At 39.3% G+C, this 14,478-nt stretch overlaps 1 protein-coding gene across 1 annotated transcript; it reads left to right on the top strand.

The window, feature by feature from the left end:
* The first annotated feature begins 251 nt into the window (after nt 1-251).
* On the top strand, nt 252-8,372 carry LOC132974451 (proepiregulin-like). Its single transcript, XM_061038522.1, has 5 exons — nt 252-618; nt 4,837-4,902; nt 6,105-6,231; nt 6,326-6,472; nt 7,463-8,372. The coding sequence occupies exons 1-5, from the start codon at nt 579-581 to the stop codon at nt 7,551-7,553; spliced, it is 471 nt and encodes a 156-aa protein (XP_060894505.1). The 5' UTR covers nt 252-578; the 3' UTR covers nt 7,554-8,372.
* The last annotated feature ends 6,106 nt before the right edge of the window (nt 8,373-14,478 follow it).

Below are 14,478 nucleotides of genomic sequence, written 5' to 3'. Positions count from 1 at the left end.
CACTTTAAGCTGCAACAACAGTAAAATGCTTCTTCCTTGTAGCCTTCATGTATTTATTATTACCCCTCATTAGAATATAGAATACAAGACAGAAGCTATACTGCTCTATAATAACATTCAGGAGGACTTTTTTTTATTTTATTTTTTTACTTGATCTGCAAAATTGTCCCACCACTGTCTATCTACTTTCATTAAAAGAAGGGCGAAAGCTTGACTTGAGTCAGACTGTGAAGGAGTCCATCCTCAGTCTTTGGCGGATGACGGTGATAGAAGCAGCCCCTCCTTTTTTATTCATTTGGACCTTTGAAGTGTGAAGTAGTCCAAATTACAGGAGTCTGTCATCACCACACCCAGACCGCAGGATTAAGCCCATTGGTTTCGACCTTGTGTCTGCCAGGAAACCCATCGACCGCTTTACTTTTACCTTATAATTATTTTTTGACAAGTCGGAAGCGTCTGTATACCTGCGCGCAGCACATAGAGCCTCCTGCCTGTCTCTCTCTCTCTCTCTGTGTCTGTCTGTGTGTGTGTGTGTGTGTGTGTGTGTGTCTGTGTGTGTGTGCGTGCAGCTCTCTGAAATGGGGAACAGCAAACCTTCAACGCTCCTCTCACTCATCGGTAAGTTGATGTTAAATATGTCCATTTGACGGAGTTTTACTGCTAATTGTACATTTAATAGCTTTTCATTTAGTTACTGTGATTTTTTTGTGTTACTAATTATATCTAGGACTCCTCAAATACTTACCCTAGGCCTACGTTCAAATTCAAGGTAGGCCCTTAGCCTATAGCTCTTTCCCCCCAATTAAAGTGAACTTCATCTTAAAGTTGATGGTTTCATCAAACATTTTACTACACTGCATTTTTCCAACAATTTATTCTTAAAGTTTCTTTTTTAAGTTTTTTTAAATTTAATAATTGTTTTCTCTGTTAGGCTTAAAAAAAGGAGATAGTGATGTAGTTTCTGAAATTAATGATGTATTGAAGATCAACCTAGTCAACCTTTAACATCTACATCTATATGTAAGATATAAATCAATATCAGCACTAAGGCAATTCCAAATCAATGGCAGTAAAATGATTCTGCCAAAGGAGTTATTCTCCTTTGGATATTTAGCTGATGGCACTTCTGTGCTTTACATAGCCTATAGGTGAAATCCAGCAAAATTTAATTTTAATTTTAATTTTTCAATCATGGTATTTCTAAACGTCTGTCTGATTTCAAGTGTTTCTTACTTCTTTCTTTGCATTTCCATTTGTGCAGTTATTTTTTTATGAAATATTTTACTCCTTTCATGTGTCTGACAGTTTGACAGTGGTAAAAGTATTCTGACATTTAAATCAAGTACAAGTATTACTTCATTATTAAAAATAGAAGAAAAAAAACACATTACATGGAAAAGCCCTACATTTGAAATGTTACTTCAGAGTACAGAAGTGCAGTCAGTTAAAGGCACTTAAAGGACTCATTTGGCAGACAACAGCTGCTGAGTTGTATAATCCTTTATTATAGTTGTTATCTGTATAGTATTACTCAATAATGCATTATCAATAGATACTGAAGTGGATGTCTTGTGCCACATACCTGTGTTAATGAGCTGACGCACTCTGAGCTCTGAGCCTGAAGGATGCTGCAGGATTTTGGCAAACACATCGGGAACTGAAGATTTACTGTTCGGTTGCACATGTGGCATGAATAAATCTGTCATTTCAGGTTAATTGCACAAGACACTAAACAAGGAAACAATATATTCTTGCCTATATAAACATTTGAGTAACAAGTAGTTGAGGTAATAACATCCTGTATTAGGAAAATTGAGAAATATGCAATTTTCAAAATGTTAGTAATGTTAAGTAAAAAGTCCTGCTTATTATTGTATGTAAAAAGTACAGATGCATTATAAAGAACATTTAAGAATCAAAAGTAAAGCACTCTTTCTTCAGACATATGGCCCCTGTGGAGTTGGGACCTTTGAAGGGTCACGAGATCATTGTGAGGGGTGCTGGGAAGATTATTCAAACAGTTTCAGGAGAAAAATAAAGTTCTGCCACATACATTGGTATTCATGTTTTAGACATTTACCTACATTTTATTTTATATTCCAAATGCTATACATGGTCTACTCAGCACAAATAAATCATGTTTTTTTTTTACATAAACACAGCAGCCTTCTTAAGTAAATGTAGCATGCAACACTTTGACAATCACAAACACTAATACGTGTGTTAAAAAGATTATAACTGAAAGAAAGTTCACCTTTTTGTCTCTTCCGACCACTTATGTTGTTTGATTACAAGTGACTGTTATCGGTCTCCGACAGAGCTGTAGCAGAAGGTTTATATAATTATCTATAAAAATGTACTAAATGTACTAATGTAAGAACTAAGAATGTTTTAGACTTTGTGTGACCGCATGGTTACATTGATGCAACATTGTGAAACATTCACTGTTTGATTGGCTTCATGCTCCAAAACTATTTGGCTTGGTCCAAATAATGTAGTTTAAGGTAACTTAAAAAATTAAAAGATAAATTGTAATCACTGCAAAGCATTACATGACTAACATTTGAATAGCTCAGTTTTGACTCTTGCTATCCCATGGGACACAAACCCAGATCTCCCAAATGAAAGTCTTGTGTTTATTTGACCCATCCATCCACTCTCACCATCTTCTAATGCTGCATTTCCCCAATGCTATTACCCCTCTATAAGTACAGCGACTAGGTCACGGCCCTTTAATGTCATAATATGTCATTCTGCCAAACAGTCCACAACTAGAGTTCCCAAATTTTTTGTTCTGTGACCCCCAAAATACGGTGCTAGAGACCGGGGACCCACACTGTCCAATGTATAAATAATATAGTTAATAACAATAATGGGTAAAATATGCAATTCTAAGTCATGTTTTTGGAAGGAATCTTGTGACCCTCCTCTCAGTGTCTTTTGACCCCACAGGGGGTCCCGACCCCCACTTTGGGAACCACTGGACTAGGAGGTAGAGTGGTGCCGTTGATAGCTTTGCTCCTGGTAAAACCTGACAGCAGCCATGTAAAGGACCCCTGAATCAGCTTTTTAATTTACAACTCAATGATCCACTAATGAGCCAGAAATCAAACCTTCTGTGTTTTGCAGTAATATGCTTTTATTTATCTCTGAATATATATATATATTTTTTATCTCAGGCACATTTTGTCATAAACAGTGATAATATTTCCTCTTTCTGCTGCTCTTGATTATGTGGATCAAATAAAGTATTCTTTGTTGTTGTCCTGCTCAGTTTTACCCCAGACTAATGTTTTTTTCAACCAGCAGAGTGGTGCAGGTTCATCTGCTCTCCTTTTGATGATTATTCAGTTTGTTGGAGAAGGTGTAACTCTCATGCTTATTGATATGATGAGGGGAAGATTGGTATCAGCAGTGAGTCAGAGACTCATTACATAAATAAAGGGTTATTGATTAGTACTGTAATTTGGTTCGTCACCACTTCCAGCTCACCCTGTACTTTAAACCAATCAGCCACGTCAGAAACACCCAACAACCAGCCTTAGTCCTTTCACAGAAACCACTGGGAAAAATATTGCTGCTGCCATAACAACAAAGAGAAACTCAGAGAGAGAAACGATGGACAGGATTTAATAGCGAGATTCATAACCAGTCACAACCAGACACATCATGCACACAGGTTCCTATGTTATTCTGTCCTGCCTGCAGGAATGTGGGCGTCTGCAAACGCAGCACATTATCAAGTTATGCAGGCTGGTACAGGCATGTGGACCTATCGTGTCTAATTTGGAAAAGTTAACACACAAAAAAAAGGCTGCAAAGCTGACGTTTCTTGCCAAAATGTTTTATTATTCCCCTCGTATGTATGACCTGAAATTTTCCTTCATGCGGGAGGTATCACATTACCACAATCAACAAATAAATCAATTGGGACTAAAGAATAAGATGACAATCTTTTGTCAGGTACAATATCATGTAGCAGAGGGACATTTATCATCATGTCATGTGAAAGAATACTTTTAAGTAATGTCTGAAAATATGAATGTAATCAAATAATTCATATATTGAAGTTATGAACATAGGGCTTTTCCACACATAAAATAAATCATGTGATGTCAAAAATCATATATGTGTTAGCTTACATTTATTAAAAGCTTGCAGTGAATTGATTTGTGTCACAGGTTCATTAACAGGACTAAAGGCTTTTCTTTAAAAAATCCTGCTTTTCATGTGAAATATTTAAATTTTACAGTTCCAGGCCCTGAGTTTATTCAGTTAAACTGTCTGGGAAGAGGATGCACAGTGGTGCAGTGATTAGTGCTGCCACCTCATAACAAGAAGGATCCTGGTTTGGATCCCTGGTCGGACAGCGGCCTTTGTGTCTTGAGTTTGCATGTTCTCCTCGTGCATAAGTGGTTCTCTGGCTTCCTCCCAGGGTCCAAATACATGCTCATTGTGTGCATAGGTGACTCTATCTTACCTGTAGGTATGAGTGGTTATCTGCCTTTTAAGTGTCAGCCCTGTGATTAACTGACAACCTGTCCCGGTCCAGGTTCTTATACCCGCCTCTCGCCCAATGACAGCTGGGATCAGCTCCAGCCCCCCCGCCATAATAAGTTAGAATAAGTGGTATAAATAAATGATGGGTGGGATCTGGGAAGCAACAACATCAATTCTTCGATATATTAAACCTGTAGAAGAGTTGATTCTGTCCTGAAGACACGATGCAAAAAGATTGAAGTCAGCTGTATTGTGAAAGTCATGTAATAAAACAAAAAACAGGTTCCTTTAAAGAACATGTTATATATTTAACATAACATATTCTCTGTTCAACAGGTGTCATGCTGCTCTGGCCGTATGTTCTCACAAAGAGCGTCTCATCCAGCTCTTCTCTCACTGCAGGTATTCAACCAGACATCCGTTGTTAATGTTTGTTTTTGCAAGTTACAACAACAAATCATTGGATGTTTTAACTACGACACATTTGCAGGTGTTTAAACGTCTAATGCAATTTTTAAAAACACATCTTTCAAAGAACTATTTTATACAGATGGTATCACGCTGGATGTTACTGTGGTAACTGTAGATCATACCTGCTACATTTAGCAGGTATGATCTACATATGTCATTGTTTTTAGAAAGCTGGTTTTGATGTGATAGTAATGCTGGTCAACTAAAAACACAGATTTATTGAGGTTTTTGACATAATGCAGGACAATGTCTCTGAGGGGATAAACTGAAGTAATGTTGTTGGCGGTCAGGTGACACATAGCCTCCCTGACCTTAAAACACCACAATTCAAACCGTTCATTCTTCATGAGTGATTAGTTCCAAATGTGAACATTTTTCCTACAGATGTTCTTGAGATATCATCACTACAACAAGGGTCACGAATAGCTGCCATAAGTCTTAATAATTACTACTTAAATTTTTATTTTATTTTACATTTTATCATGATGTCATAGTCAATTATTATTCATCTGATCTATTGGGGTGAAAATGCCATGACTTTTTTTTTTTTTTCTTACTTTTGTGCGTATAGGGCACAAACAGCTTTCTTCAGGTTGTGAAGAAGGCTCCTGAAGAAGGCTGAATGAGCCACTACCAGTGGGTTGTTGTTACCCAGCTTTATGATTTTTAACATTTCCATCATGAAATAGCCACTTTAATAAAGGCTTTTTACTTTTTTTTCCAGAATTCTCCTTAGGTTTTTTCCAACTTTTTGTAGTTTTTCATAAGGTTGTATAAGTTGTTCATTAACATCATCTATTTCTCTGATCTATGTTGTATTTGTATGCTGATGAGGATGAGGATTAATGTTTACGATTTATTGAGTCTACTGTAGAGGAGGCACATTTTCCAAAGGGGACTATGAAGTGTATTGTATCTTATCATAAAGATGTTACTGACTCTGTAGCTCTCAAATCCTTATTGTACTTTTATCACTGGAAAAATAATAAGGGCCAATAAAAAACCCACAGTAAGAAGTAAATATGTGTTATTGTGATCAATGTATACTCAGATTTAGACACATGTGAGTGTCTTTTTTTAAGGGTACTTTTGTTGAAAACACTATTAATAATATCGCTGCCTTGTTGTCTCAGTTCAGGGAGAAGAGCGCCCTCATGTGGTGAAGCGGTCAACACAGAAATGTGAAAGCACATTTGATAAATACTGTCTGAACAACGGCCTGTGCATGCTGCTGGTGGACATCAACGAACATCACTGCAAGTATGAGCCAGTGTGTGTGTGTGTGTGTGTGTGTGTGTGTCTGCTGTTGTGAATCATCATGTGTTCACTTATGACTCGTCGCCTTGCCTTGCAGGTGTGAGGATGGCTTCTACGGTCCCAGGTGTGGAAACCTGGAGCTGGTGTTTCAGCCAATGGCAGAAGAGCAGATCCTCCTCACTGTTTTCTGTGTGATTCTGCTGATGATCGGTCTGGCTGGAGCTCTGTACTTCTGCTGCAAATGGTGAGGCTTGAATATGTGAATGGATGCAGTGTGTGTGTGTGTGTGTGTGTGTGTGTGTGTGTGTGTGTGTGTGTGTGTGTGTGTGTGTGTGTGTGTGTGTGTGTGTGTGTGTGTGTGTGTTCACTGTTGGGGAGAGCTTATCGAGCTGATATTTAATGGATTTCTTTGTATAAGAAATGTATAAAAAAAGTATTTTTAACATGAAACAGAACACTTTATATTTCTTTCCAATAATGAACCTCAGGTTTTGTTTTCCTCTTTGACTTTGGCTCATTTCCTTGAATCTCAGTAGACAATAAGAACTTGAATAAGTGTTCATGCTCAAGATCATTTTTTTGCTGGAGAGCTTGATATTCACTCCGTAATAATCCTTAGAGCATTTGAGATCTTATCTTGGACAGCAACTTGTACGGTGTTGTCAGAAGAGTTACAGCAGTTCTTTACAACAGTTTCACTTCCATGGCTGTTGTAGATAAATAAGATAAGATATACTTTATTCATCCCAGCAGGGAAATTTAGGTGTTCCAGCAGCCAGCATACATACAAACACACAACACAACACATATACATACATATCCCACCCATACAAAAAAATTAATAAATAAAGTGCTGTCTTTTCTCAGCTTTCGCTCCTTTTCTTTCTCCAGCGGGAGGCCAAATATGTAAAAAAAATTAATTCTCTTTATTTGTTATGTTTTAATTCAGCTAATAAAGAGTGGTCATGATTTGAAAGGTGCATCAGTTATCACCTGTCATCATGTAAAACCTGCAGGTGTACCTTCTACCTGAAATCAAGTCCTCACTATGTGAGGTCTGCTCCACCACCTGTTTCATACAGACACATGTCAAAACCATAAATATGACCTTAAATCTTAATTCAATTTATCACTTTCCAGTTTTTTCAGGTCTTTGTAACAGTTGTATACAAAGTGGTTTTTGATAAGAGCTTTTAAATGAAACATAACTGTCCTTGTTTTCTTCCCCTCACAGGTACAAGAAAAACAGATTCTCACGTCCCCCAAAGCGGCAGGGCTACAAAGGCGTCCAGTGTGACTCGATCCCGTTGCATCAACCTCTCTAAAGGCAATCTTGAATTTTTACCGGACAAGCTTTTTTCTTAGTGGCTGGTTACTTGATTTTCTCTCTCACATCATATATCCTCTGATAAAACATTTAAGAAGACAGTTTGGCAAAAAGTTCCTGTGGGTGACACCGCACACAGTAATGGTGGGTCATTAAAGAAATATGGACGTAGGCACAATTGGGAACATTTCTAACCCCTGTAGTAATACTTTCTCATAGAAATTCACAGATATGCCCAGATGAGCAAAAGGGCTAACAATGATTGGCATACATTTGATAATTACAAATATATATATTTGTAGCTATTATGGAAATACAAAATAGTCATTACAATCACAAGTGCTGCAGTATATTTTTAATGCCTTCTTTTTGTAATTGTATTTTATCAATTTTTGCATTCATAACTGCACTGTATTTATATCTGAACTGTTTTGAATATCTTCTCTTATTTTATTTATCTTTATTTCTGTCTGGTATTTCTAAAAGCCCACCTGGACAGGTGTGTAAACACTAAGAGCAGTGCATCTGGTTCATGGTTAGACATTTTTTTTAGTCAGAAAAAAAACCAAGTTATTGTTGATAATTTATTGATAATGTCTACACTGGAATCTGTTACTCATTGAATATCTCATTCTGTATGAATTTATTTGACGTTTTATTTAAGTCTGTCTATTTTAAAACATGTCTGTGCTCTGAAGGGCACGTGAATCAAAGTCTCTACATTCTTCAGTTGCTGTTTTTTTTTTTTTATGTGATGCAAAGTTTTGTTTGTTAAAGGAAACAAAAAAGTGTATTAAAGATCATACATTTCAAACAGTTACATTGTTCTGTCTTCATTCAAAGGCTGACTCTCAGATCTGTAAAAACTTTCCAGTACAACAACTTTAGTGTAAAGTTTCTTATTGTATTAGTATCTATGTTTACAACAAATATACTATAGTTGCATTACAGAGTCAACAACAGTGAGTCACCGTGTTTTGTCAGAAACTGGATCTTTTAGTAAATGCTTTACTTGATAAGTTGAGGGCCAGCTTCATGAATCCAAAGGCGTCTAACAGCCTGATCATAGTGGACATTGTGACTAATTACTTCCAAACACGTTCTGTGTTTCATTCACAGTGTGCTGGCTTGTTAAAGGTTTATGCTCACTTTATGCTTTTCCTGTTTTAATCAATCAAATGTTAATAAAAGGAAATATTAAGCTTTACAATAGATCTTTACATCTTCTAAACCTGTCAACCGGCCACTGATAGAACCTTTGAAGTACATTAGACTCTAACATGTTAACTTTAGAATAATAATATAATTTACTTCCACATGATGGTAGCAGTAACTATCAGACCTCAAACCTAAGTGCATCCAAATTAAATCTAGAAAACAAGACAGCAAGTGTTTGTTTGTAAGTTACCTTGGTGCATTTGCTCACTCTTGTTAACTCCTATTGTTTGCCACTAAATGTTATCTTAATAACATGTATAGGGTTTACAAACAAGTAATTTTACAGGCAAAAATCTCAGGACTTCTCAAACTTTCCTTTTTGTCTCGAGATTTGTTTTACCTTGGCCACCCACTTGGAGGACTATAGTCTCCCTATATAGAGGCTAGGCCATCTGCGCCCCTCAAATAATACATACCAACGGCTGCAGAATCTGTATTTTGTGCCAACACATACAGAGCTTTGTATGCACGCAAAATCGACAAGACTTTAATCATATTTGGTACGTAAGGATGGTTGTAAGATTCTGTGTGTGTCTGTGGATCTCTGTGCCATGTGATGGTTAACAGTTATTTACTGTAAAATAAACTTACTGCACATGCCTTATATCGAAACTGTTACCTGTGAAATGAAAGACTTATGAAACAAGTTTTTCACTGAAACTCTTCTACCTCTTCATTTTTTATTAGATTTGTGAGGAAAGAAATATAATAAAGTGATGTCTAAACTGTTGTTCTTTTGATTTTATAAACCAAGACAAACATAGTTATTTAGAATTGCAAGGTCACAATACGGTTAAATGATGCTTAGTAATGCTCAGTGCTGTGTCCGGTGTCAAGTTAAACAATAGCTCCATTTTACTTTTTGTACCTTCATTAGAGTCAATGAGTCGTTTTAACACCAAACTGAAGCCTTATAATGTGTTCTTTGCATGTAAACATTAACCCACCTGCAGACACTGCACTGTTTTAGACCATACTTAAAAACACATTAGCATGCACACACACACACACACACACACACACACACACACACACACACACACACACACACACACACACACACACACACGCACACACGCAAGTTGCCAAAACACACCCATTCAGTGGAGTTAATTTTGTTCTACATTTAGGAAATGCTGCTCTAATCTGTGTAACTAATCTATTACCTCATTATTGCATAAACACGAGCAGGTTACTCGTGCCGTGAGTAGAGAGCATGGTGGAAGCCTTGTCCTGTGACAAAACACATGAAATTCCACATGTGCCATGTACACATATGTTTTGCATCACAATGTTGACTCATGCTGTGTTTTCACTGTTAGCTTTGTTAGCCACGCGAGCAGCATGGATCTAATGGTGATGTAGGTCGATTGGTTGATCCAACACTCTAACATTGAATTATCTCAACAGTTTTAAGTTGGATTGGAACAGAATATGGTGCTGATATTCATTATCCTCAGAAGAGGAATCCTAATAACCTTTTTTGAAGATACCGTGGCTTTTATACTAGCGCCACCAGCAGGTCAAAAGATCCAGGTAGTCCAAATATATCCCAACATCTTCTTTATGAATATTCACAAACTTTTGTTCGGGGATTCATAGTTTCTAGAGGATGACTCTGATCTCCTTTACTTTGTTACTTCATCATCAGAATAAGGTTTGATGAAAATGCCATGACAACTGTTGTATTTCATTTGGGTCTCCTTCAATAGTTTAGCACCTTCATCATTATCATCATCATCATCATGGGTGAATAATAGTTCTGTCTAAGTATTCTAAGAAGGGCTGCCATGTTTTGTTGAAAGCATTACCAGGACCCGCAAGTGAGAGTCTAACCTTCTCAAGTCTGACATGAGTTAGGACCTCCCTAAGCGAAGGGGGAAGAGCATGTTTCCATTTAAACAAAATAAGGCGTCTGGCCAGTAGAGTTGTAAAGGCCAATACCCGCCGCTTTGTCATAGGGAGATTAGGTGTTGTAAGTGGGGGGGGGGGGGGGGAACCAAACAGGGCCGTGCAAGGCTCAGGGCCAAGATCCAAATCAAGCACTATTGCAAATGTATCAAAAATTTGGCGCCAAAAGCCAGAGAGGCTCGGACAGGACCAAAACATGTGTGTGTGATTAGCAGGTGACTGCTTACACCTATTACAACTGTCACTGGTGCCTGGGTAAATCTTCGCCAGCCGAGCGTTTGTGTAGTGCACTCTGAAAAGAACCTTACATTGTAATAAGCCGTGCCTAGCACACATGGAGGACGAATGAACTAGCTTAAGAATTTGGTCCCACCGGCTGTCTGATATAGGTACTCCTAATTCCTCCTCCCAAATCTGCTTCAGGCGAGTCGTTTGGTCAGGGTTAAGGGAATCAATGGAGTTATAAATCAGAGAGATGGAACGTCTTTGGTCAGGGTCGAGGGTAAGCAGAGAGTCAATCAGAGACCCGGGCGGGTGGTTGGGGAAGTGGGGGTAGGCGGCTTGGACAAAGTGCCTGGCTTGAAAAAAATGGAAAAAGTGAGAGTGAGGTAATTCGAGCCTGGCTGCAAGCTCTGTAAAATCAGTAAAAATGTTTTCTTTGTAAAGGTCCTTGACATATAGCAGGCCTTTGTTTCGCCAGATATTAAAAGTAGGGTCGAATAGGGAGGGTGGAAATAGATGGTTTCTAACAATCGGGGCTAAAGTTGAAGGTTCATTCAAACAATAATATTTATGGAATTGTATCCAAATTTTCAGTGAATTGGTAACAACAGGGTTCTGTGAGATATTATGAATCTTGAGAGGAAGACGTGCGGTGAGGAGGGACTGTAAAGAAAACTTTGAGGACCGTAGTTCTATCTGAGCCCATGAGGGACCTGTGTCAGCTCCCCTGTCAAGCCAATGATTAAGTTTGTTAATGTTGCATGCCCAATAATATTGGATAAAGTTGGGTAGTGCGAGACCGCCCAGCTTTTTGGGGAGTTGTAAAACAGCTTTTTTTATACGGGGTGGCTTATTCAACCACAGAAACGACGATACTGTCTGGTCTAGCTGCTGAAAAAAGGACCTTCTCATAAAAATTGGAATATGTTGGAACAAATAGAGGAATTTAGGTAGAATCACCATCTTTACCAGGTTAACTCTGCCAGTTAAGGAGAGAGGGAGAGAGGACCAGCGAGTCATATCAAGCTTACACTTATCAATAAGAGGCTGAAAATTTTTGTTGAAAAGGTCCTCAAAAGAAGCAGTGACGAATATGCCTAAATATCGAAACCCCTCTGAAATGACTCTAAATGGGAAAGAGGACGATGGCATCCTCCTAGCCAGGAGGTTGATAGGGAGAAGTTCACTTTTATTAAAATTTAATTTATAACCAGAATATCTGCCGAACTGGGTTAAAATGTCTGTAATAATAGGGATGGACGAGGCTGGGTTTGACACAAATAATAGCAGATCATCCGCGTACAGGGACAACTTGTGGGTGACATTGCTCCTGGTGATGCCCTCGACTCTCCCCTCCCCCCGAAGCCAGATGGCCAACGGCTCGATAGCGAGAGCAAATAGGAGGGGGCAGAGGGGGCATCCCTGTCTAGTTCCCCGACGAAGGGCAAAGGAGGGCGACCTCACCGTTTGTTATAACCGTTTGAGTCATAAAGCAATCTAATCCATGCAATAAAGTCAGAGCTGAAACCAAATTTTGACAGGACGTAGTACAGATACTCCCACTCAACCCTGTCAAACGCTTTCTCAGCGTCTAAAGAAATTACCACCTCAGGTACCACAGGGTTGGGGGAGCCAATAATATTGAAGAGTCGTCTGGTGTTGAATGACGAATTCCTTCCAGCCATGAACCCAGTCTGGTCTGTGGAAATCGGGGCAGGTAGGGCTTGCTGCAGACGAGTGGCTAGGACCTTGGCGAGAATCTTTTGGTCCACATTTAAAAGTGAGATGGGCCTATAGTTACTGCATTCGAGGGGATCCTTGTCTTTTTTTAATAAAAGAGAAATGTTAGCTTCAGATAGGGTTGGGGGCAGTCTGCCACTAGTAAATGATTCATTGTAGACATTAACCAAATGTGGGGTTATAGGGTTTGACAAACCCGTCTGGGCCAGGGGATTTGCCATTTTGTAGCTGTCCAACCACCTCCCGCACTTCCGCCAGTGAGATCGGTGCGCCTAGTTTATCAGCCAGATTACTATCGACTTTGGGATACGTAAGCGTCTCCAGGGGGCTGTGGCTCCTCCAAATTTCAGGCGAGTACTCTGAAATGTACAGGTCAGAATAGAAATTTTAAAACGCATCGTTTACCAATTTGGGGTCGGTGGCCACTGCTCCCGATGGCAATTTTATCCTGGGGATCAGTCTCGAGAGAGCTGCAGTCCTAGCCTGATGGGCGAGAAGTTTGCCCGCCTTATCTCCCATTTCAAAATAACTTTACCTTGTTTTTAACAATTTGGTTTCAACCTTAGATGTTGACAAAAGGTCAAACTCGGCCTGAAATTTAAGACGTTGGTCATAAAGAAGGGGAGTGGGGGTGACGACAACAAAACAAAACAAAACAAAAATAATAACAATAATAATAATAAAGAATAAAAATCATTAACACAATTGAAACCCCTATACAGTTTCCAGTTTTTTTATACTCACTGATCCTCATAACTTCACCACTCCCGCAGGACAAAATGTAACCCTGATAGCACAGACAGTCAGACAATAACAGAGAAAAGTTTAAGCGCCTCCCATATTGTAAGGCTTAAAACTAAACTAGTCACCTGTGAGCATAAACGTTGCAATACAACAGTTACTATGGAAAAACTCCCCCAGAGAACAGTGCAGGTTTTCCCATTACTCAACCCCTTAGAACAATAAAGGGCGATATGTCCCAGAAATAGAAACCAAAGACATGAGTAGAGAGGCTGCATCTTCATGTAACAGAAAAAACAACCATCATAACTCCCGCTGCGACGTAACAGACATCTTTGTATTAAACGTTTGACTGATATTACCCCTAATAAAAAAAAAAGCATGGTCAAGGGCCAAACGGGCCATGTGGCATAGTTAACCACAACAAACAGGGGCAGACTCCGTTCACAACATCGGTTCAACAAGTCCAGACGGAGTTTTACAAAAACTAAAAAAAAAAAAAAAAAAAAAAGTCCCAATGTTCAAAAAGCATCATACGACACTAGTAAGAGTTCACAGTCACTGTGTGTTAAATATTATCGTGTCGAGACACTCTTACCGGCTGAGCAAGTTATCCCGAAGCCGATACCGGTGTTAGCATTAGCCACTAGTAGATTAGCCCGTGCAACGACTGCAGAGTCGGGGCAATGAAGCAGCATCATGGGGCGGGCATGGACCTCACGAAGGCAGCAGCTTCTTCGACTGAGGAAAAACGTTTCTTATTGCCATCTTTCCTGGTGATTTGAAGCTTTGCTGGGTAGAGCAGAGCTGGTCGGAGGCCCAGGTTATACAGCTTAGCCATGACATCGCGGTAGGTCGTACGTTGCTCTAAGACGTCGGGGCAGTAATCCTCGTAGATGCGGACCGGCGAGTCACGGTACTTCAGGTCATTCCTCCGTTTACGGGCCTCCCGGACTACCAGCTCTTTGGTCTGATGCCGGTGGAAGCATACGATCACAGGCCTGGGCCTGTCACCCTGTCGCGGCTTAGCAGCTAGGGAGCGGTGGGCCCAGTCTAGCTCTGGTGGGGTTTGCAGCACTTGGTCCCCGAAT

The sequence above is a fragment of the Labrus mixtus genome, chromosome 5, assembly GCF_963584025.1.
Source record: "Labrus mixtus chromosome 5, fLabMix1.1, whole genome shotgun sequence".
Lineage (NCBI taxonomy): Eukaryota > Metazoa > Chordata > Actinopteri > Labriformes > Labridae > Labrus > Labrus mixtus.
The sequence above is the reverse complement of the archived record's forward strand: the minus strand, read 5'-3'. Positions and strand labels throughout refer to the sequence as shown.

What these genes read in the sequence shown, in the direction of transcription:
- LOC132974451 (XM_061038522.1), top strand. Translation starts at nt 579, where the DNA reads ATGGGGAACAGCAAACCTTCAACGCTCCTCTCACTCATCG. An exon ending in AACGCTCCTCTCACTCATCG is followed by an intron (nt 619 to 4,836) that starts GTAAGTTGATGT and finishes TCTGTTCAACAG; the next exon opens with GTGTCATGCTGCTCTGGCCG. An exon ending in CAGCTCTTCTCTCACTGCAG is followed by an intron (nt 4,903 to 6,104) that starts GTATTCAACCAG and finishes TTGTTGTCTCAG; the next exon opens with TTCAGGGAGAAGAGCGCCCT.